The sequence below is a fragment of the Moschus berezovskii genome, chromosome 24, assembly GCF_049115385.1.
Source record: "Moschus berezovskii isolate FMDL1 chromosome 24, NW_MosBer_1.0, whole genome shotgun sequence".
In the NCBI taxonomy this organism is placed as follows: domain Eukaryota; kingdom Metazoa; phylum Chordata; class Mammalia; order Artiodactyla; family Moschidae; genus Moschus; species Moschus berezovskii.
Window position 1 is genome coordinate 23694432 of NC_142483.1, and position 23813 is coordinate 23718244.

Below are 23813 nucleotides of genomic sequence, written 5' to 3' on the forward strand. Positions count from 1 at the left end.
CTCAGGAGACATTTTTGGTTGCCATGTCAGAGCTGGTGGGTGTGTGAGCCACCAGCAGCTGATGCGCAGAGACCAGGGTTATTACTAAATATCCTACAAGGCACAGCCTAGTCCCCGACAACAGAGAATTATCCAGCCCCAAACATCAGTTGTACTGTGGTCAGGGGGAGGAATTTATCCCAGAATCCTGACTCTTCTGCCTTTAGTGTGATCTCAGGCAAACGGCTTACCCTTCCTGAGGTCATCTGTAAAATGGGTAATAAGACAGAATTACAGAAGGTATGACACACCTAGCCCATTACCTGGCAGAGAGTAGGTGATGTTTTAAAATATTTTTGGAACTTGTTTTACGACAGTACTACACAGATGTTAGTGGCTGTCGTGTTGAGTGACTTCAATACCCAGGTATCTGTGATTGCGGTCACACCGGAGCTCAAAAGCCTCCCTGCCAAGCCTCCTTAGACATTGGCTTCTGGATGCTGCATTAGCCCACCTGGCCAATTCTTACTTTCCTAATCTTTCTCTCCCGCAGAGGGCATCCACACTGATCACAACACCCAGACCTCGCTATTGCCAAGGACATCCTCTTCTTTCCTTCCCTATCCTGTTTTCCATGAAGACTGACTATCTAGCCTACATCTCAGAAGATAGACGTGATATGCTTTGACGTCAAAGTCCTTAGAAGGAGCAGGCTTCTAGCCGCAGGATGTGTCAGGATGATCCCCGTGTTCAGTGTCTGAGCATGTAGCTGAGCGGATTACATGCTGGCTAGATCTGCCCTTTCAGAGCAGGTGATAAAACAAGTTTTTGTTCTTATTCTCTCTCTGGCCTTTTCAGGGTCAGGGATTTGCATTTTTAGCCCGCATCCTAGTTGATAATTAGCACTCTGAAAGTTGCGTGTCGACCTACTGTCCTTTCCAGCTCCAGTTCACAATATCTCTGTCCCCACAGGCCTTATCTTCAGGGTCTAAAGGGCATGAGAGTTTTAGCTACTATCTCCTGCTGCTGATTTAAGAGTAAAGGTGATTAAGGCATGCACACACTAGATATTCCAGAAAGGTCAGCAAAAGATGTAGCTTTGACAAAGGGAGGTTTTGTTCTCTGCTGGACAAGGGTGTATGCTGTACAAGTCTTGTCTGAAAACGGAATCAGCCAGACACGTCTGCTGTCATGGATTCGGACTCAGATGTACTTGGCATCAAATTTGGCCTCTACCGAGCACTAGCATGGGTTTGGATAAGTTACCTGACCTCTCCACACCTCTGAGCTGCCTCATCTGGAAAAAGGGAGCATTCTCACAGGATGCTGTGGATGATTAAATGCTACACTGATTTAGAAATGCTTAGCACAGTGTCTCAAGTGTAGTGAACATTCAGCAGACACTCATAACACCAGCATCAGTAATAATAACCACATGCACTGTGATCCGGAGAACAACATACACTCTGGCTGCATCTTGAGTCGAGGGCTCTTGGGAAACCCACCCTTAATGATACATAGATCCTTAAAGCAACAGCAGTGGATGAGGAGGAAAAAGAAGCAGATTGTCAAACACAGAATTGCTCTGCTTTGATATCTCTGCAGTCACAGATCAGAGGACAAGCAGGGCTCCAGAGCAGTTTGCATAGTCCTGCTTTCTACAGGCATTTCCCCAGGAAAGTGATTTGAAAAACTCCCACCTTTCATCAGGATAGCTGGTGCTCAATAAACTTCTAAGGAATTGAATTCTAAAAGTATCTGACACGATTTGAAGAATGGACTGGAAAAAATACAAGTTAGCCTCTCACTGGCTTTGCTTTTCTCACTTAGCAACTGCATTAGTGTCAGGATTTAGCAAGTCAATCAGTTCCTTTGTCTCTGAGTTATTAAAATAATCGAATGCAAATTACCTCTCATTTACTTAAGTTTCCCCAAAGATGCACATATCGAAACAAGAAAATCCTGAGGCATTTGAAAAGGGCAGGGACAGCCAATCTATAAGCTGTTAAATGCAACCCATACGAATGGGGTGTTTGAAGTCATCAAGTGCTCTAAAGAAACCGCACTTCAAAAGTTTTCAATTCCTGGGTAATGGAGAAAAGGCCCCTTTTAACATTCTGTCCTTTGTTTATTTTCTTTCTCCCCTGAGAGCTTCCTTTTCACTTCTCTAAAATGTTTAGCAATACTTTCTAAAGCTTGGGGCCGAGAAAACACATCGTTAAAAGAAAATTCAGTTGTGTTTGTCTTTGGATGGTCTCTGGTTGTGTGTAAATGCATCCTGGGGAGGCAGTGCCTGGCACTCTGAGCATCTCCCAGTCCCAATTCCTAGAACCTGTGAAGGCTCACAGCAACACGAAGATTTCCAGCACGGAGTGTGACAACAGCTTTTTAAAGACCTCATGTAAACCAGCGAAAAAAACTGGGGCCAGGTTCTTCTGTCCAGAATCACCTAATTCATTACGTGTGTCCTGCCCTCTCCTTGCAGAAGCCTCAGGCAAAGACTGATGCCTACTTGGCAAAGTGAGCCAAGGATGGTTATAACAGCCTGTTTCAAAAGGCAATAAATTAACAAGTCACAACTCTAAGGAGGCAAAAACCTGTGCAACTGTCGAATGGGTAAGACTGCAGAACCCAGGAGACAGCTTCGCACTTCTTGCTGCAGACACTGCACACTTATACACTGGAAACGGGACTGACAGTTTTTCTGTGTCATGCAATATTCAGAATTTTTAATGTCTGCCAGCAGAGTGTTGGAATCTTCTTGTACTGCCTTTTGAGAGACAACCGTGTGCATCTCTCCCTAACTCTATTTGTGATAGGATACTGACGACTTGAAGCCAGTCAGGGAGAAAACTGACACCCCAGAAATGGGCAAATGCTATAAACCACTGCTTCCCCCTGCCTCCATCCTTTGGAGAGCCAATCATTAAACATTTACCAACATCATCGTCTGTTTAACCAAAGCTTGCCATCTGATATCTGATTTGTTTATAAGTTTTTACCATGATCACTGATGCATTTTGCTCAATGCAGAAGTCTGGCTCGTGGCCTTGACCATTTCCTTAGGAAGCACCCCTAGGAGCTGAGAGGCTGGGAGCATCTGTGAGGCCTGAGCTGCCATTCTGATTACATTTGCAGAAACAGATGCAGCCCAGGGTGGGGGTGGGGTGGCCAGGGTGGGGTTTGGATCCCTGGGGGCGATGGGTTGGCATCCCTGGCACGTACCTGTGGGCACTTGGCGGCACTGTAGCAGTCCCCAGCAGTGGCAAAGGGGACGGGATGTCCTTCATTGGTCCTGGCAAATTGTAAGTCAGTGGCTGTGGGGTTTTGGAGAGAGGGTTGAAGTGGGGGAAAGGTGAGAGTAGGAGAAAGAGTTTGGACAAGATATTAACAAGGAGACAGAAGGGAAGAAGAGTTGGAGAAGTCATAAGAGGGTATGGGGAATTAAAAAAAAAAAAAACCAATCCAAAATATGATTAGTGAGCAAATGGATCCAGATGTACGCTTGCTCTGCTCCCCGCTCCCCCAGTCACTATATTTGCGGTTCCGAGAGCTTCCTTCCCTGGGTTTTACCAGCACTGTCTGTCTCCTCAGAGTATGGAAGCCAAAAAAAGGGGTTTCAGATGACTCTGGACTTGATTCCTATGTAAATAAATGTGTGAATCACCTCGCTTAAATGCAGTGTAACTGGATGATTGTGAACCTCCTGTAGACGGCGGCCGCCTCGGAGGCTGCAGGACTGGGGAAATCAGCCAGCCAAGCATTTCCAGCTATTTAGCAGTTCCTCCCCGAGGCTCAGCTGTCCTCCTGTGGCCCAGGCAGTCTAGTTGCCAAAATGTGGAGCAATTAGAACCCACATCTTGAAAATATTAATAGCAGTTTCTCAAGTTTGGGGCTAACTTGTAGTTTTTAAAAAAGCCAATAAAAACAATGCTCGCGTTTTTAACCCTCGGGTAGGATCTGAGAACAGCTGGGAGAGTGGGGAAGGCGGCTCGGGAGGAGACTTACTGAGAATCCTGCAAAATCTGGTGGGGACTGGAGACCGGAGGCAGCTTTTTAAACCTTTCTGCTTTGTCTTTTGGGAATAGCAAGAGAAGGCCTCAATCTTTTCTGCAGTTTTGTGGGAGGGAAATCTGAGTCCCCCATTCTGCCTTTTCCAGCTTCAGCACCAGGAAGCTCTGGGTCTCAGCTGGGGCAGTATTTAAGTGGAAAACTGCAGACTCTGCCCTTAGCCCTCATCAGTCTGGCTGAAGGCAATTAAAAATATCTCGGTACAAATCAAGTGTAATCTACCTCCAAAGGAAAGCAAGGCAAGATTACAGGGACAATGTTAATGAAGAAACCTTAATTATTCATTGTTTCTATTTTCCCTCCATTCGAGGGAACGGGTTGGGATACTTGATCTGTCTTGAACCACTCCTATGATTAATGTCCCTAACAAAAATGCAGTGTCAGCCAGAGTATGAAATCAGCCCACGGGCAGGCTAGTTTAAAAAATAGGTAATTCTGTCCTCCATTTTTCTTCTGTAAATCGGCCATCAGAGCAAATTAGTTTTATGCTTGTGTGTGTGTGTGTGCGTGTGTGTGTGTGCGTGTGTGTGTGTGCATGTGCCCGTGTGTATACACTGCTGGTGGGAGCCCAGAGTGGGGTGAATGTTGCTGCATGAATTTCATAGCTTCAGAGTCTGCATCTGCTCCTTTAAAACTTCTTCCTTCAGAACTTCTGCTCCCATGCTTGCTCTGCCTAACTCAATACGTGGCTCACTCCCACTTGGCCTTAAGGTCCCAACTACGATGTCATATTTTGGGAGACGCTGCCCTGACTTCCCCACTATGATGGCACCCCTTTAATGTGCCTGTGTCTCCTCTGTCCATTTGTCACAAATCTGATGGAGCACCGCCCACTGCTCAGCCCTTTCCAGGCACTGGGGGGACCACAGTGATCAAAGGTGGAGCAAACCCCACCTTCAGGCTGCTTAGACCAGGGTTGTCATCCCTGGATCGTAAGTTCCTTTTCGTACCCTCTGGGCCTCAGCCCAACCCCTGAGCAGGATGTGTCATAGCCTGAATGGGAAGACCCACGGACACATGCCCCAGAATGTTCTATGGGACTTACTGATGATCTGCATGGTGGTCAGATCTATTCTGACCTTCTGGAAGCTGGAGAACCCAGCTGCCGTGTAGTCCTTCCGACACTGACAGTCATCACGTCGGCTCCCATTGTAGGGGCATTCGGTTGGGTTGTGCAACCTATATGACAGAGAGAATGTTCTGGTGAGGATGGGGAGGCGTTTCTAGGGATCTCCAGGTGGTCTGGGCTCTTCTGAGCTTGGAGCTCTCCTACCTGTGCCCGTAAACCTCAGAGAAATTCTCAGAGTCGCCGTGGACCAGTGTCATGTACTCCTTGGGGTGGTCAGAGTGCATCCCGGCACAGAAGACCTGAAAGACAGACCAGACAAAATCTGCCAGGGGAGGCTCGGAAATGGGACCATGGCAGCCAGGGCTGCCGGCTCTGAAGGCAGTGTGAACGCAGTGACTGAGCTCGGACGAGTACCTTCAGGAGCTTTCCTGTGACGATCAGGAAGTATTCCCCATCTTCGCCGGCACCTTTCAGCCTTTTCACTTCCTTGCAGTTCTGGGGCAACTCGCCTAGAATAAACAAATCCATGAACGTGAGCTGGGAGTCTGCAGCGGCTGCCAGCGGGGCGGTTACGTCATTCACGTGCACACTGCTCAGCGTGGGGCCAGTGTCTCAAGAACAAACTCTCTGTTCCGGAAGAGGGCAGGCAAGCGCGTCAGTGAGGCCTGCTCTTCAAGCTTCAGAAAGGTGGCTTCGGCTGGCTGACTTACAGTTATAGATATTGTGGCAGGTTTTTCTTTCTTCCGGCTTCAGGTCAGCAGGGCACAAGTGGCTGGGCTGGTCGTCGTTGGTGAGACACTGCACAGACCTATGCATCACTCCCACGCCACACGACACGGAGCACTGGAAGCAGAGAGTGGGGCCAGTGATGGGGCTGCGGAACCTGGGGGCCTGGGCTTCCCGAGGCATGGAGCTCAGCGCTTAGAGGCTTGTTCAGAGCCCCGTGCTGCTGAAAACAGACACCTGATATGTGGACAGCACTTCCTGTGGGCCAGCCTTCGTGCTGAGTTTTATACACACATGCCCGTACACACATACTTATGTACCTACATAGGTATTCAAGCACATGAGAAATAAATAATTTTCTCATCTAAGCCTTGCAATCACCCTATGAGATAGTACTAGCGTTACTGTATTTTGACAGAGGGAAAATTGGGGCTCAAATGCGAGGAGATTTGTTTAAGGTCATGGTGGATCCACGATTGAAACCTTAATCACTTTCAACTGGTCCCAAACGTCTGCCTGATCATCACTTCGCATCAGTGAAAGTCTCATAGTCAGCAGCCAGGAGGCTGGGGCAATTTTCTAAGGCAGTTTCAATTTCAAATATTCTTACCTGTTGTAATCCTAACGCAACCAAGAATTCCTGATTCAGAGGGACAAACAGGCTTCTTAGCAACAGAAGCTACAACAGTGAACACTTCTATAACCCTTATTGGGGGAAAGACAAGAGTTCTGAGTGCTTTTTAATTTTAAATTGTGGTCAAACATGTGGAACTTAAAAAGGTGTCATTATAACCCAAGTGGTTTTTATGCATGAACATTCATTTCCTCTTCATAACCCATTCTGCAGGGGAGCAAACAGACATGAACATTTGGCACCTTGTCCAAAGATCAAACAAGTCAATCCTAAAGAAATCAGTCCTGAATATTCATTGGAAGGACTGATGCTGAAGCTGAAGCTCCAGTACTTTGGCCACCTGATGCAAAGAACTTAGCCCCATTGAAAAAGACCCTGATGCTGGGAAAAATCAAAGGCAGGAAGAGAAGGGGATGAAAGAGGACAAGATAGTTGGACTGTACCACTGACTCAATGGACATGAATTTGAGCAAGCTCTGAGAGATGGTGAGGGTCAGGGAAGCCTGGCATGCTGCATCCACGGGGTTACAAAGAGTCAGACACAACTGAGTGACTAAACAATCACCACCAAGGCTGTTCAACTGGGAAGTGGCAGAACCAAGAATCGGATGGAGGCTGTCTGGCTTCAGGGCTAGCCACCCCCACCCCTGGCCCCTGCTCTAAGCACCAGACCCAACAATCAGAGAAGCCTTCTTTCCCTATCAGCCCATTTCAAGATGCTAACTCCTGTTTCTCTCCCAGGGCTCTCCTGGGAGGCAGTCACTTAGGACAGCTCAGGTAAGGTATGTTTAAGTCAGGATTTGAGATCTAGCAGCTTGCCACCGTGAACACCCAGTTGTCTACTTACACTCCCCCAGTTGCCCACTCTCCAGGTGGCCGACACAGGGCACTCTCGCAGGAAGCAGGGCTGGACGCTGGGCGGCTGCATGCCCGGGCAGTTGATGGTGGTTTGGTAGCTGTACTCGTAATTCTCCTTCCCAGTGTAAATCTCACTACAGGAGACCAGCCTTTGTTTGTAGCCCTTTCCACAGGTCACTGAGCACTGGGAAGAGGCGGGTAGAGAGCAGAGGTTGGAGCAGGGCCTGGGGGCAGCCACAATAGGCCCCTGACCTCCACATCGAATGGTGACCCCGGGACAACGGGGCAGAGAGCACTCTTTATTAGCTTCTTATGCACTACAGGCAGCAGCCCCCAGCACTCAGGGGACGTGCAAGTCCTACAGGAGCCTTCCAGGAGCCGCACTGCTACTGCATATTCGCCCCCAAACAGTCCCCCGTGGGAGGGCACCTCAAGCCCCTGCTCTGGATTTTCAAGGGGAGAAGGAGGTGGGGGAGGCGCTCTGGCTGTCTTTGGGTCCACTTACAGCATCCACAGCTCTACAAGGGTGGACAAATCACACTTTTCTGAACCTACCATGACTGCGTCAGAGAAGTGACTCGATCAGATGCAGAGAGAGCTGGAGACGCCCTCTGTGTAAAATCCAGGCTCTTTGCCGAAAGAGGACTGTGGGACAATATCCTTCCCTACTTGATGCTTGCCCATCTGCACTCTGCTCAGTCTCCTCCTGTCTCCCTGGCTATGTATTGGGTTGGCCAAAAAGTTCATTCAGGTTTTGTAGTAGAAGAAAGCCCAAACAAACTTTTTTGGCCAATCCAGTATCTTGACTTAAATGTTACCTTTCCGCTTCTCCTTCACTCTCTCTCTAAATCATGCAGTCATTTAGGCCTTCTGCCATAATTATATGGCACCTAAAAATACCCAAACAAGCCAGAAAAGGAGAAAAAAGAAGTTTTTCACAGGTGTCCCAGCTCCCTTCCGTGATGGGACGTTTAGTTGGTTATTGGTAAGATTTCTAGATTGTGTTCAACTTCCTCAGCTACATATTTTATATAATATACTGTTTTAGAAAGAGAACAGAAATTAACCAACAAATTTAGTTTTGATGATACTTTTGGGAAAAGTCACCAAATAATTGGCCACTCACTGTAAAAGTGTTACACAAAATTAAGGTAGACTTTCAGGATTCTCAAGGTCAAAGAAGGGCCAGATGAACCCTGGAAACTGTACGCAGCACGTGGTGTTTTGCTTTCCTCGAGGTGAGGGATCATAACTTCTTGGCTCAGTCGTAAAGAATCTGCCTGCCAATGCAGGAGATGCAGGTTTGATCCCTGGTCAGGGAAAATCCTATGGAGTAGAGAATGGCAACCCATTCCAGTATTCTCTGCCTGGAAAATCCGATGGACAGAGGAGCCTTGCAGGCTGCTGTCCATGGGGTTGCAAAGCGTTGGACATGACTTAGCTACTAAACAACGACAACAACCATAGCTTCCATCAGTTCTCACTTGCTATTAAAACCAGTGTCTCTTTTCCCTGCTGTCTCCTGAGTTATCACATTAAGCCACATGGATGGCCACTCCTGTAGCATTTCCAGGGGGAAGGCTCCCCTTGACGGGGTCCCAGAGAGAGGAGGGAGCCAGCCCAGCCACAGGCACGCAGAACATCTTCGGGCCTTCCCTTCCAGCTGGCTTGAGACTTGGAAACACTCTGCATCCACTTTCTTTGGCTGCTGCTGTTCAAATGCCCAAAGATGCAGCTGATACCAGGCCAACAGAGTGCAGGGCTCGTCTGAGGTATGTCATGCGTGGGTAGATGGCTTACAAATGCTGTCTGCCAAGCTGTGGGTATTTTAGAGTATCTAAAATGCATGCCTGGACCTCAGTCTGCATTACTTTAAAGGCTGAACATCTGAGATGGCAGGTGCTAAGATCCTTTCCCCCTATCAGACAGGAGCAATAGGAATCCCCATTTATGTGGGGGATGCGCTGGGAGGTAGTCTTTTATAGCAATGGAAGGAAGCTCCAAAAACAGTCAAGTTCTATCCAGAGGCCTCCACAGCTCTGAAAAGAACACACACCCTTCAGTAGCTGTTAAGAGCATCCTGAAATTGTTGAGTGCCTATGGCTTCCTTTATCCATTGCACACCAGAGTTCTAATGTGTAAGAGGCTCTCATTTCTGGGGGTGGGGGGTCAGAGAGAGGAATAAGGTGGGGAACATCCTATGATTGACTCTGAAAGATCACCTCTGCTAACACAGGACCCACATTTCTGCACGGCCTTCACTGGAGGGGAAGAGAACCTGTTCCTTTTACACACCATGTGCTAGTTTGTCAGAGTCCCCACCATTTCTTATTGCCTCCCTCATGCTAAGATATTTTAATTTTTTTGGCTGTGCCCTGTAGCATGGGGGATCTTAGTTCCCCGAGGAGGGATCAAACTCATACCTGTTGCATTGTACAGAGTCTTAACCACTGGACTGCCAGGAAAGTCCCCTAAGATATTTTCTTATACTTAACCTTCTTCAGGCACCTATAGCCATCCTCTAAGAAATCTTTCTAATGATAATAACAGGACATCGGGGTGAATCACACGATCTTAGAGTTGAGGGGAGCTTGGACACCGTCTCATGCACCTCCCCAGGTTTGCATATGTACTACTCCAGCCCAGGAAGGCTGAGGGACTTGTCTGAGGGTTTCCAGTTCTCAGGGAGAGAACCAGCAGTGGGTGTGTATCTCCCTCATTCTTGCCCTCATCAGTCTGTCACCCCAAGGCCATTGCTGACTGCAGGCAGTTCCAGAACCCCCAAGACCATACCTCTGACCATTCTCCTGTGATCCAGACATACTCGCAGGGCTGCAGACTACAGCTCTCACGGTCCACAGGCCGTGTGCTCACGTCACAGTGCATGCCGTGAACCTCACCACCTTTGTCCTCATCCACACACAACACCTTCCGGTACCTGGAGCCTTCACCACAAGTCTTGGTGCACTGTTAAAGACAGACAAAACAGGTGGTGATGTGGAAGAATAATAGATGATTTCTCGTGTCTTGTTATTGGGATCATTTATTTTCCGTTGTATATTGTCACCTTGCTTATTTAACTTATATGCAGAGTACATCATGAGGAATGCTGGGCTGGAAGAAGCACAAGCTGGAATCAAGATTCCTGGGAGAAATATCAATAACCTCAGATATGCAGATGACACCACCCTTATGGCAGAAAGTGAAGAGGAACTCAAAAGCCTCTTGATGAAAGTGAAAGAGGAGAGTGAAAAGGTTGGCTTGAAGCTCAACATTCAGAAAACAAAGATCATGGCATCTGGTCCCATCACTTCATGGGAAATAGATGGAAAAACATTGGAAACAGTGTCAGACTTTATTTTTTTGGGCTCCAAAATCACTGCAGATGCTGACTGCAGCCATGAAATTAAAAGACGCTTACTCCTTGGAAGGAAAGTTATGACCAACGTTGATAGTATATTAAAAAGCAGAGACATTACTTTGCCAACAAAGGTCCGTCTAGTCAAGGCAATGGTTTTTCCCGTGGTCATGTATGGATGTGAGAGTTGGACTGTGAAGAAAGCTGATCACCGAAGAATTGATGCTTTTGAACTGTGGTGTTGGAGAAGACTCTTGAGAGTCCCTTATACTGCAAGGAGATCCAACCAGTCCATTCTAAGGGAGATCAATCCTGGGTGTTCATTGGAGGGACTGATGCTAAAGCTGAAACTGCAATACTTTGGCCACCTCATGCGACGAGTTGACTCACTGGAAAAGACTCTGATGCTGGGAAAGGCTGGGGGCAGAAGGAGAAGGGGACGACGGAGAATGAGATGGCTGGATGGCATCACCGACTCTGTGGACATGAGTTTGAGTGTACTCCAGGAGTTGGTGATGGACAGGGAGGCCTGGCGTGCTGTGGTCCATGGGGTCGTGGAGAGTCGGACATGACTGAACAACTGAACTGAACTGATTTTCCTTTCTTTATGCTCCTTAAGAATGGGAGATCTCTGAGTGTAGGTATTATCAGAGAACTCATTATTTTACCCTCATAACAATGTAACTGAGAATAACACACGAGACTCCATATTGGATCTAATCCTTTGGCTCCAACTCTTGTGCTCTGTTGCCTGTACTTAGCCATGCTGCCTCTGCACCTTTTATAAAAGAATGTTGCCTGTAATGTATGTTACAGCCCATTCTCAAGGCTCTGACCTTTAAAGTATTCATTCATATAAGGCTAAAAAGTTGCCAAAAATAAAATAACAATGGTCCTACTGGAGGTTTATGGGAATGTTGTGACCAGACCTACTTGGACAGCTCTGAGAACAAAGAATTTTGATATCAAGAAGTCTGCAACAACCAATAAGTCTAGCTCTGGTTAAGATGGTTCTTTGGGACACTAGTCCACCATCTTCTTGGTCCACTGTCTTTCTGAATAAAGTCAGAAAATTGCTATTCCTTGCCTGAATACCTCATCCCTCGATTTACTGATATGTCATGGGGCAAGCAGCATGAGCTTGAACTTGGTAACAACAATACTGTTTCTGCCATAGTGATCAGCATTCAATAAGTGACTGTCAGGGTGAAGCAATAAAAGTGTGAATGAATGAAAATTGGATTTGGAAAGAACCTTACTTCATTCACTGAAACACTAAATCTCTTTAAAACATATGGCCTCTAGATGTTGATGTTGAAATACCTCTAGAGTCAGGGAAGTTATTCCCTGTTCAGGTGGTCCATTTCATCTTATAACATAGAACTGAGCCTATCTCTTTGCTGACTCCAACCTCTTGTCCTAGTGGTTAATTCTGAGGGAGCATAAAGGACAAGTTTTGTTTCCTACAAATAACCATCCTCGGGCACCTGAGGATAGCTTTTCTGTGGCACCTACAGCCTTTTCTTCTCCAGACTGAACTGGTGTCAACCCTGGATCATTTGGCTGGTATCCACCAAGTTCCTAAGAAGTGTCTGGCCCTATGATGGGTCTGGTCGAATGGTAATGGACACAGAGAGCACAGAGATGAGCTGTATTTTAGTAGCAAAGACGGACATTAAAGAAGTAGACAGCTAGGGATCAAGATTGAGCCACTACTATAATTTCCATTTTTCAGATGAATAAACTAGGATTTAGCCGCCTAAAGATCCCAGGCTATCCATCTCTTTGTGAGGTAAACAGGATAGAGGTTTTTCATTCCCATAAACCATGTGGAGAACATGGAGCAAGTGGCATATTTCAATCTAGGATGATCTTTGTGCGGACCACAAATTACTCATCTCATTTTACTTTGACCAAGAGCAAACCCCACTGTAGAAGTTTTACCTTGGTTATCTGTGCTGTTAAAGGTCTTCCAAAGCCTGTCCTATCTAAAGCATCTGTGTCACTCAACATTTCAAGACTCTAGATTACATAGCAAAGGCACTGTAACCAACCTGTGGCAAGGACAGCTTAGGTTTCCTTTAACCAGGGATTATAAACTCTTGTTGTCTTGGGGCCTTATCCGACTACTGTAAACTGTCATTGTTTTTCACATAATATATTTTAAACTTTCTCCTTTTAGTCTAGAGAGCGTCACAGATCCCATTTCTCTTTTGTCTCTGATAAGTCTCCTTTGCTTTTATGACCTGCCTTATCCCAAAGGCATTTGAGTGCGGAATTCAGCTTGACCCAGAGATGTCTTACGTCATATACCTCTTGCCTTTCTTTTCTTTTTCTTTCTTTACTCATTTCTTCATTCCTTTCTCCCTTCCTTCCTTCTTTCTTTCTCTTTTTTGGTTAGGAAAATAGACATAATCCATTCACCATTTTAACCATTTGAAAGTGTACAATTCAGTGGCATGTGATCACTGGCCATGTTGTGAAATCACATTACCCCAAAAGGGAACCCTAAACCCATTAAGCAATCACTCCTCATTCCCTCGTTCTCTCAGATTGTTGCAACTACCAATCTACTTTTTGTCTTCATGGATTTGCCTGTTGTGGGCATTTCATAGAAATGGAATCATCCAGCTGTTGTGTCTGGCTTCTTTCATTTAGCAGAATGCTTTCAAGATCTTGCCACGTTGAGCGTGGATCAGTATTTCATTCCTTCTGATGGCTGAATAGTGCATTGTATGGATATACCACATTTTGTTTATTCAAATGTTAATGGACATTTGGGTTGTCTCAGTCTTTTGGATATTATGAAGAGTGCTATTAACATTTGTATGCAGATTTGAACACCTGACTTCAATTCCTTTGGGTGTATCCTTAGGAGTTAGAAATGCTGGGTCATCTGGTATACCCATGTCTTTTGTGAGCTGCTTTGTTCTTTCAAAAAGTAGAGGGGGTATGTAAGTGGCTGTGTCTTGATCAGTTCAGCTCAGTTCAGTTCAGTCGCTCAGTCATGTCTGACTCTCCGCGACCCCATGAATCACAGCACGCCAGGCCTCCCTAGCTCCTTATCAAATATTTGCAAATTTAATTCAAAATTTCTGTTGCTTCGAACTCAACATCCAGGGTATGGAATCATTCATAATTTTTCTGGGGCACAAATATGAATAGAAAACAGCGTGAGATGAGCATAGAGGAGCAAATCCTTTCCTACCAGTTCAGGAGACTAGCTGTGCCTGATGCCTAGCCCAGCTCTGACTCAGCAGTTCTTGGGATTTCTCTTCTCCTGAAGGATACTGAGAACCATTGTGAAGTAATAATGTTTCTGTTGCTTCATTAAAAAAAGCTAAATGAGCCATTGAATCTCACAAATCAAAACTGGCTAGTCTGTGATGTATAGATCTGTGCAGAAGACATACTTAACTCCCCACAGAAAAGGTAATTTCTGAGAAATCAGGACTTAGATAGCACAGAGAAGAACATGATTACTGAGCAGTCAACCTGGACTAAACCGTCCAGTGTCCTCTTTCATTTTCACTAATCCAGAGGACTTTAAACTGTATCAATAAGTAACAGTTTAGAGCAGAAAAGCAAGGATTACTTCTCCGCTTGTTAGATGTCTCTCCCTTGGTCTTAAGTAATGCTTAACTACCAAAAAAACTATTTTGCCAATGGTGGCAAAGGGCGTTGGGAAACCTTATTTTGAATATAACTTTTAGAATAACTAAAGTAAGTAAATAAGTGACTTGCCCAGTGGTTTGGAATGAGTCAACAGTGGCTCTGAAAATCACTTAGCATGGGCTTTCTCCTGGGGTTTTAAATCCTAACCAGAGCATAGGGGCTGGGTAATCAGAAAGCAATCCAGCCCAAACTATAGGATTTTATTAGCTTTCAGTAATATCACCCATTCCACCCATGTAAGATTTATGACTCTTTCCTCTGTCCTGGAATATGACTTAGAATATTCTGGAAAACAGATGGAAAAGCTCAACTAAGCTTATTTTAATATTCAGAAGATTTTTCTCTAATTTCTTTACAGCTTTTAGAAAAATCTATACAAAATATATAAGACATACTACCAGCCTCTCTGAAATTCAGCATACCTGTGATTGAGAAAGCAACGATCACAACCCTGGGTTAACTTGGGTAGTTTGGCCCCTGTCTCAAGGGCTACATGTGCCTGTAAATGTGTTGAAACTCACAGCGGGGAAATAACATTTTAAATTTGAGGGTGAGGAAGATCTAAAATAAACTTTTAAGGCACTATTTTATTTAGCTGGTTTGGCTGACCACAGGGTGATGTCTAAAAAGGATCATTTAATGCAATGAGTAGAAACTGTCTTTCCTAAAAGACTGGAATCGAGTTGCTTTACTTTTTTTGCTTAGGTGCTCTAACCATGGAGGAAAGAAAATCATTCTTCATATTCACCTGCTCAACCTGTATGGTTGCTGATTTTCTCCATGGATGAAAGAATGTGTTGTGTTCTTACTAGGGTCAGGCTATCACTGTTGAATAGTGTGTGGGGAAGCAAGCAGAAGAACAAATGAAGAACTTGACAATATAGTGTTCTGGTTGTGCTAAACAGAGTCTTTGGCTAAGAGGAACAGAAAGTAAAAATCAGTTTATCCAAACATTGCTTTACATCCAAAAAATAAAAAGCAACCTTCAAATTACAACAGGTTCATTTTAAAAGTGGAGTTTGGGCATCTTTGTCCTAAAATATTATATGTGCCAGGGTAAAAGGCAGAAATAACTGTGTGGATACATTTTGTAGCTTTAAAGTCATTCACTCATTCAACCAATACAAACACACCTCAGAGACATAGTGGGTTTGGTTCCAGATCATCACAATAAAGGGAATATCACAATAAAGCGAGTCACATGGGTTTCCTAGTTTTCCAAGGCACACAAAAAAATTATATTTGCACTACAATCTACTAACTATGTCACAGCGTTACATCTAAAAATGTACATAATTTAAAAATTCTTTATTGATTAAAAAAACCCAAACAAACACAGTTGCCCATCACCTCAGCCTTCAGTGTGTCCCAGTAGGAATATTAAAAATCACTGATCACAGGTCCACAAACACGCTGGGCTCTGTCCTCCCTCTCTCTTCTACCCAGGATCACTGCCTCTTGGCACTTCACCCCTGACCACCCTAGAGAAGGTAGGGCTAGCCTCTCATTCTCTATCTCAGCACCTTGTCCGTATTTTTTTTTTTCCCATCACAGCACTTTTCATAATTGGCGGTTTCATAGAACATGTCTGTTTGCTTGTCTTCTGTCTGTCTCTTTCACTAGATAATCAATCCCTACCATAGCAATTTCACATTTTCTACTGCAACCGTAACGCCTAATGCCTGGCACTTTGCAGGTACTCGATACAGATTTGTCGACTACATGAAGGAAGGAATGAGTAATAAAGAGTTAGTATTTGGCCCTTGTTCACACATCAAAACCTGATCACTCCCTACTGTAAACTTCATAAAATCTTTGTAACCAACTGGCCAAGGACCTGCAGCTCATGACTAATTTTTCTGTGCTAAGAAGATGAACTTGGGAATCATTTTACAGCTGATATCAATAAAAGTTTTTAGAATCCAAATATGCGTTAGCGTGGTCCAAGTCCCTGCACTGGGTCAAAGAGCCGTGGGGTGGGCAGCTCTACAAAGGCCAGGCAGATCTGAGCACAGCTTGTCCATGGCAATGTGACAGGAAAGTAAAACAGCTGTTCTTGCAGGAAAAACAGAGCTTGTCTGACTGTTCTAAAAGCCAGTTTACAATGCTGTGATTTTAGAGTTGAAGCCAATTACCAGGTATTGTTTTTTAGTCTTTTCTTCTTCCTTCCTTCCTTTCTCTCCCTCTCCTCTTTTCCTCCCTTCCTTCTTTCCTTTCTTCCCTCTACCTATTACTCTCCCACTGCATTCATTCATGGAGTCACTCATTCATAAAGTGTCTTCAATGCTGCAGCCACTGTGCAAAAAGCTGGGGAGAACTCTGGTGAACAAGCTTTATGACTTCAACCAGCTGCCACTATCGACAGCAAAGATAGGCGAAAACGATTCAGAGGGCTAACTGCTGAAGCAGAGTATTCTCAGGGTGCAGTGAGAGTGGACAGGAGGGCTACCTGACTCAGCTATTCGAGGGGAGGTATGATGTGCAAGGGCTTCTGAAAAGATACGACATCTTATCTGAGACTTGAAGGATAAGCAAGGCTCACCCAAGTAAGGAAAGCAGGAGGGCAGCCTCATTGTGAAACAGAGGTACCAGGGAGGAAGGAGAGTATTCTGGGTAAAGGTAAGAAAAGGTAAAAAAAAGAACACTCGTAAGTCCTGGGAGATTTACTCCTTTAAAGCTAAGAGATCTATAACCCACATACTCAGAATTCATATTTGATCAAAAGCCCTATACGTAAGCTATAAGTAAATTCATTAGCTTACTTATAGGGCTTTTGATAATCTATAAATTTATAGATTATAATACTATAAGTTTCTTATGATGGTAATTTTCAAAAGAATTAAAAAGTCAATTTTTTTAACTCAGCCTCAAGAGTATAACAATTCAAAAGTGAGTAAAACTGAGCAGTGAAAAGCTAAATAACTAGCTCAAAGTTGGCAGGTGATCTTAAAAGCCCAACACTGTGATACACAGTCTTTGCTGAAGTGCTGGTCATCATGTGAACTCTCCATCAAGAGTTCACTGTACCAAAGAGAAGTAACATTTGCAGAAGGCCTAAATTATGCTAGGCACTGCACTGAATCCCTCACTTAACCTCATGTAATCTAGGACCCTGATTCAGCAAAGTCTGACATATAATACCCATTTTGCAGATGAACCATAGATTTGATGTCAATTTCCCAGAGTCCCAGGTGGTCTTGTTTACAACATTGTGGTTTTCTGAAGAGAGCATTTTTCTCTTCTTCAATTATTTTGTGCTATATCTGAAAGTCCAGGCTCTATCCTCGTGGTACCATGAATAAACATTAACGCCCCTTGCCCAATATAGTCAACAGGCCTTTCAATACACAAAGGGGACCACTGACATGCTCCATCTTCATCAAGACTTCCCCTCAACCACATGCCTTAAGGTCTGATTATCAACCAACTGGATCAAGAATTTCATTTTAAGAAGAGGGTGGGGTAGTCACCCTCTAGAGAATTCTACTAATACTTTGATGCCAACTATGCAGAAGGAGGCTGGCCAAGCCAAAAATAAAATAAAAGAATTCACCTTGGGTGCGTGTCAACACGGGAGGAGGTAGAACATAACGATTCAGAGCTTGTATTCCTGCGGTCAGGCTTCTGGGCTTCAAATCCCAGCCTCATTACTTAGTAACTACATGAACCTGGGTGAATTAACTTAGCTAAGCCTCAAACTTCCTCATCTTTAAGTGAGGATAAAAATTTAATTACAACACCAGAGAGTTATGGAAAAGGTTAAATGAGGTCCTCCATATAAAAATAATGGAGTGCTTGGTCCATAGCTTAACGAACAATGAGATGTATTACTTTTATTATCATTTGTATTAGGGCTATTGTACCAGATAATCATAGAGGATGCCCCTCACATTGTAGCCTATGGGAATGGCACCCTTGGGCTTGTACAGTGTGCAACCTATGTGACTGTATACAACATTCCTGATGATCATGCTATTGCACATAGGTGGAACTCATGCTTCTCAAGGTGACACTTGGATTATTTCTCATGAAGAGGAGGGTGCCATTTGCTATATGCCTGGCATGAAATACATCTTGCCAACAAACAGGTGGGTGTTTAATAGTGTCCAAGGGGAATGCAAAATGAAAAAATGCACATGTAGAAAGCAAACAACAGGTCTGAGTTAGCTGTCAAAAATAGCTAAGAAGAGCACTTCCCATAATGGGATGGGATGGGGTAGCAAGTGTCCAGCATCTGATTCACTGGGCTCTAAGGCTGTGCCCTGACATCTCACTGACATTAGGTCAAGGTGTCACTTGATGAGGGGAGGGAAGTTAAGACATGTGTCTGCACAAAGCACGTATCAGGTAAAATGGAAGTGGAGTGAGTGGGGGGTGCAGAGGAGGAGAGAACAAGAATGAAGGTGCAGGTTGATTGAGGGGAGCATCAAGGGGATGGACTATCAAGTGACCATCCAGTTGACTGTTTAACAAGGACACTTTAGACCATGGAAATAGGGGCAATACACCAGGGCTGCCCCAGGTAAATAGGATGAGAGGCCATTCCTGACATGGCTTATGAAGGTGGTTACCCAACTGCTCACAGCATTCCCTTGAAGCCTTGTGGCCAAGGGGATGTTCAGAAAGGACCACCAGCATGCCCTGCTAATGAGGAACTATGGCTTTTGATGCAGCTTCTCCCTCCACCATCCGCAGCCCTGAGTCTCACTTCGGCCCACTTAGTGTCATGTGAGGGCCTCCAACCCCCTCACCAACCAGGTCCACTAGTCTCCAACTCTTTACTTTGGGTTCAGGCTGATGGGAAAGCATGTTGGCAGGAGGGTAACTATCAGAGTCTGCTTTTCTCATTGCTTCCATCTGGCCAGCTTCTAAATTGAGCCACAGGCCAGGCTTTCTTCGTAGGTCTCTGTTCTTACATGGCACTTGAAAGCAACATTTGAGGAAGGATTTAGAAAGATCGATCTGCATGGCACATGCAAAGATGTAAATTTCTAGGCATGTTTTGGATGATCATAGAAGAGGATCTCCTCCGTGCTTATCTGGCAAGATTTCTAGTCTGTGGGAGTCAGAAAGAAGTGTCAATGGAGCATGCATTTTCCCAACTGACTCCAGCGTTTTCAAAAGTTGGCTAATGCGTCAGCTGTCAGCTTAGATTCATTTCTGAACACTCTTATTCTGTGCTCCTTGGAGCAGTCACACAGGGTTGAGTTTGGCAGGACATGAAGAGAGAGCAAGCAGGCGGTGGTAGGTCTGAAGCAAGACTCAGAAAGAGTATCGAGTGGTGACACACAGGCAGAGACGAGGCAATCTTTTCTCCCTTCTGTATCTCACCCAAGCCCCTCGATTTGTAATTTTCTCAGAGGGACTTTGCATAGTTGCCATTTTACCATTTTACAGATGGCAAACTCACAGCTCAGAAAATTAGGCGTCCTTGTTCTAAGTCAAGCGTCTGAAGTGTGGCAGTGCCAGGATATGAACCAAGTCTGAAGAATTCTACAGCCTCTGGGGTTCCCAGCAACTTGTGTGGCTTAAGTACAATTAATTTGAAATATAACTGCTCTAGCCATTCCTCTCTACCACTGTCTGGTAGAAGTAAAAAAAAGAAAGAAAGAAAGAAAAGAAAAGAAACCAAAAAACCCTTTCCTTTCCTTTGAAAAGGAAACTGAGAAAAAAAAATTTTTTTTTGAGTAGACAGAGAGGGTGAGACTCCTAAAGAAAAGAGATGACTGAAAACAATGGAAGTAATCAATCAGGAAGGTGAGAGAGAGGGAAGAACAGAGCTGGAAGGCTGAATCCCCACAAGGATTAATAATGCAGTTGTAGGAAAACAAATCCCATTTAAAATGGAATAAAAAAGCATAAAACATGTAGGAATAGATTTAACCAAGGAGGTGAAAGATCTGTATATTGAAAACTGCAAGACATTGAGAAAAGACACTGAAGAAGGCAGAAATACATGGAAAGATTCTGTGCTCACAGGCTGGAGGAATTTATATGGTTAAAAGGTTCATAATATCCAAAGCACCACATGCAAAAGAATAAAACTGGACCTCAATCTTACACCATAACAAAAATAAACATGTGATGAACATAAAGCACTCACCAGAATGTCAGGCACTGTCTCTCCTGTCCTGAAAAACTATTCCTGGTGGGAAATTCCTGTCTCAATCTTCCTATCTCTGAACGTTTTACACCTTGTACTTTCTGTTTCATTCCAATGTCAGTAGATAAAGTATTGTTTTCTTAAATATCTTTTCCTCCCTTTTGTACAACTGAATCTTCTCCACTGGAAACAGGATCCTCCCTACGAAAGTCCTATCCTTGCTACAGCCAGGCCATTCCTCAGGGACACTTAGTGTTTTCTTTAACTAGACATTAACTTGGAGAAAAACAAATTGGTCTATTTCTGCATCAATGGAGCAGTTCTTCAGAGTCACTCAGTTTTTTAAATGTTGAAAATCCTTCACTAATTAATCCGGGTTTCAAATGAAATGCCTGCCTTCCAGCTGATGGCCGAAGCCGTGGAAGAAAAAAAAAATTCCAGAGGAGATCTACCTAGGGTCTGCCCAGTGGCTGTTTGAACTCACACAAACGACCACGTCTAAATACACACATTCAAAAATATTTTTTCCATCTCCCCCTCCTTCTGGGAAAGTTATCTTCATGCATTTGGCCCACGGCCTGTTCAACTTTTTCTGGAGGCAGCCAGATTTGCAACATCAAGAACACAAGCATCGGAACGGCAGAAAAAGGAGGAGTTCTCCCACCCTGGCTGGAAGGAACTCCTGGCCCTCTGACAGTGACCTTGTGGGAAAACGCCAGCCTGGTCACCGCGCTGGAGGGCTTCACAGGGGAACGGATGTGATGATAGCAAGGGGGCTGAGCGAGAGGCTGGCAGGTGCCCGCTTCCTGGCTCTACTCACTTCTTGCCATTCCTCTGCCCTCCACGCGTAGAGCGGACATGGTGGGGCTTGGCAGGCGCGCTCCGACTCCGGTCGGGTGTAGGGGTTGCACTCGGGCTCTCTGGCTATTTTGTGCGTTCCCATCTGACAGCCCACATTTCTCCGCCGCACGCCTTGGCCGCAGGACACCGAACACTACAAGGACAAGAGGATGTAAGTGGGAGCTTCGGGTCGTTGGTAGGAGGGGGCGATCATCAGGGTGGAGAGGGTCAAGGACCTGGGGATGGCATTCCTAATCCAATGATCTTCACAGCCATCACGGGGTTTTCTAATTGCCAGTGAAAGGGACCCAGGAAATGTCTAAAATCTGCAGCCTCATTGCCTATCAAAGCCAGTTGACTGAGGAAGAGACTCAAGTTTGGGGGTAATTTCTCAAGTTAACAAAACTCTTGGACTATGGAAGAGGTTGGGAGACATCATTCAGAGACATTCAGTACATCCTAGAGTACTGCTGCCATGGGAAATGAAAATCCCAAGTGATTTCTATCCCGGAAGGTTGGAGGGCCTTGAAAATTGGAGAGACAGTTGCACACAAGAGAATTTCTTGGCAGATGAAAATTATAACTCAAGGAGAGAAAATCACTGAAGATTTTATGGCCTTATAAGTAGAATTATTTTCTCCAGTCTCCTCTTCTTCTTGCTCCTATTCCTGGAGATAGGGGAATTTGGATGAATGTACGAAAAATAAAAGCTGACAGAGAAAAACTGTTTCCTTGGGTGTTGTGTTTTCAGCCCATGAAAAATACTGTTAATCAGGCTGAAACATTTTGTTGACCAAGCTGCAAAACACCCTATTAATCTGCAATTAACTTTTCTCTAAATTAATTTTTTAGTGGTTTCCTCGTTACTGGGTTTCATAATCTCACTCATGGGCAGGCCAAGAATTATTATCTTTATTAAGCTTTTGACAGTGAGAAACTAAAGGCAACATTTAACTGGAAAGAAACGCCTATTATTTCACTTAGCTATTAAAAATTGTTTCCAAGTCTGTGTGATAGCTGAGCCTCCATTCATTTGTCTGATTGAGAAAACAAGCTTAACATACATTAAAGCCATATTCCTAAGAGGAAGTCTTCATACAGAATAGAATCAAGCTTTTAAATTAGACAAAAATTCCTGTCCAACTACCCTGCAGCAGGATTCATCTTACTCTGAAGCTAATGGGAATTTACTATCAAGAAGCACACCCTAATGAATTCTGGTGCATATTAGTATTATTTCCATTTCAGATTCTAAAAAAAAACAGGTGATAATATTTAGAAGGAACCTTGGGAAATCATATCATTTCAGATAAGTCTGTCAGGCAAGGAGCTTAAATGTTCACATCAAAGCTAGCTGAAGAGAAGGAAATATTTTAGAGCAACATTGCTACTATTGTTTGGGTTTAATTGTATTAATTGGATTGAATGAGTTTGTGACCCACAAGAAACCAGACATTTAAAGTCATTTTGCTCTGGGTGGAATGAGAGGGTGCCTGAGCACAAGTGACTGCCTTGTCTACAGAAGATGGCCATTTAATACTTTGGGGAGCTATGTGTATATTTCCCATTGATTCCACATTAAATGAATGAACTATAACGTGGGAGAATTAGCACAGGAATGACAGAAATTGTCAACCAACGACAGCAAACAACCACCAAAACACTCTTTGAGTATTTGAATTTGGGGTCTTAAACATAAAACAGAACAGAAAAGAATAAGAACAATTAAGTAAACAAGTCTGAATTTGCATAGAGCTGATATATATATTCAAAATCTGATCATGCTTTAATAAGGTAAAGAAAAAGGAAAAAACATTAAAGGCTTTCCGGTGTATACTATTCAGGTTCCAAGTAAATGGAAATTTATTTTTGATGCTACTGTTTGTTACTAAATTATTACTTATGGCTCAGCAAAGGTAAGGTATTATCAGCCATAAGCATCTAATATTTAAGAAATAATTTCTACAATGTTCAATATTTTTTTTCAAAGGGCAAATAAAGACAGAGGAAGTTTCAATTATACAATAATGTCATTGTGGCTTTTCATATTGTCAAAGCTAGCCCTGACTTAACATATTCAAAGATTTTTACAGGGCTTATATGCACAGCAAGGTATAATCAGCCTTGACTCTGTGAAAACTGCATCCATGGTAATCCTGGTTCAAAATGAAGTGTACTGCATCAGAGTTAGTTCTCTGTGTTGAACTTTTCTTCCTGTGCTGTCTCAGGGGAGGCAACATTTAGCATACAGAGCGAGCCAGACTTGCTTGGTAAATTCTGAGAGATTTGTGCAGAAACCCCATGAATAAAACAGCATCAGAAAGACCTCTCTGTGACCCTGGAGGTGCTGATGGTGGTGTGAGCACGTGTGCGTGCTTAATTCTTGTTCTATGTAGTCCAATTTTTAGTTACTCTGCAGAAGAAAAAGGTTGAACAGTGTATTAACATGTGCCTTCCCCCTGCAACTATCATTCCTGCATAGCAGTCTATTTGTGCAGGT

The 23813-nt window shown here is 44.2% G+C and overlaps 1 protein-coding gene across 3 annotated transcripts in view; it reads right to left on the reverse strand.

Moving 5' to 3' along the window:
* ADAMTS9 (ADAM metallopeptidase with thrombospondin type 1 motif 9) overlaps positions 1-23813 on the reverse strand; it is a 172582-nt gene that overhangs the window by 15410 nt on the left and 133359 nt on the right. For 2 of the 3 annotated variants that reach the window (XM_055414264.2, XM_055414262.2), the window contains 8 exons: positions 21294-21467; positions 10131-10304; positions 7327-7521; positions 5830-5962; positions 5534-5628; positions 5324-5418; positions 5096-5229; positions 3205-3296 (listed from right to left, as the gene is read on the reverse strand). In XM_055414264.2, coding sequence (XP_055270239.1) covers positions 3205-3296; positions 5096-5229; positions 5324-5418; positions 5534-5628; positions 5830-5962; positions 7327-7521; positions 10131-10304; positions 21294-21467 — 1092 coding nt within the window. The remainder of the gene's footprint in view (positions 1-3204; positions 3297-5095; positions 5230-5323; positions 5419-5533; positions 5629-5829; positions 5963-7326; positions 7522-10130; positions 10305-21293; positions 21468-23813) is intronic. The other variant, XM_055414265.2, reaches the window with a different exon arrangement.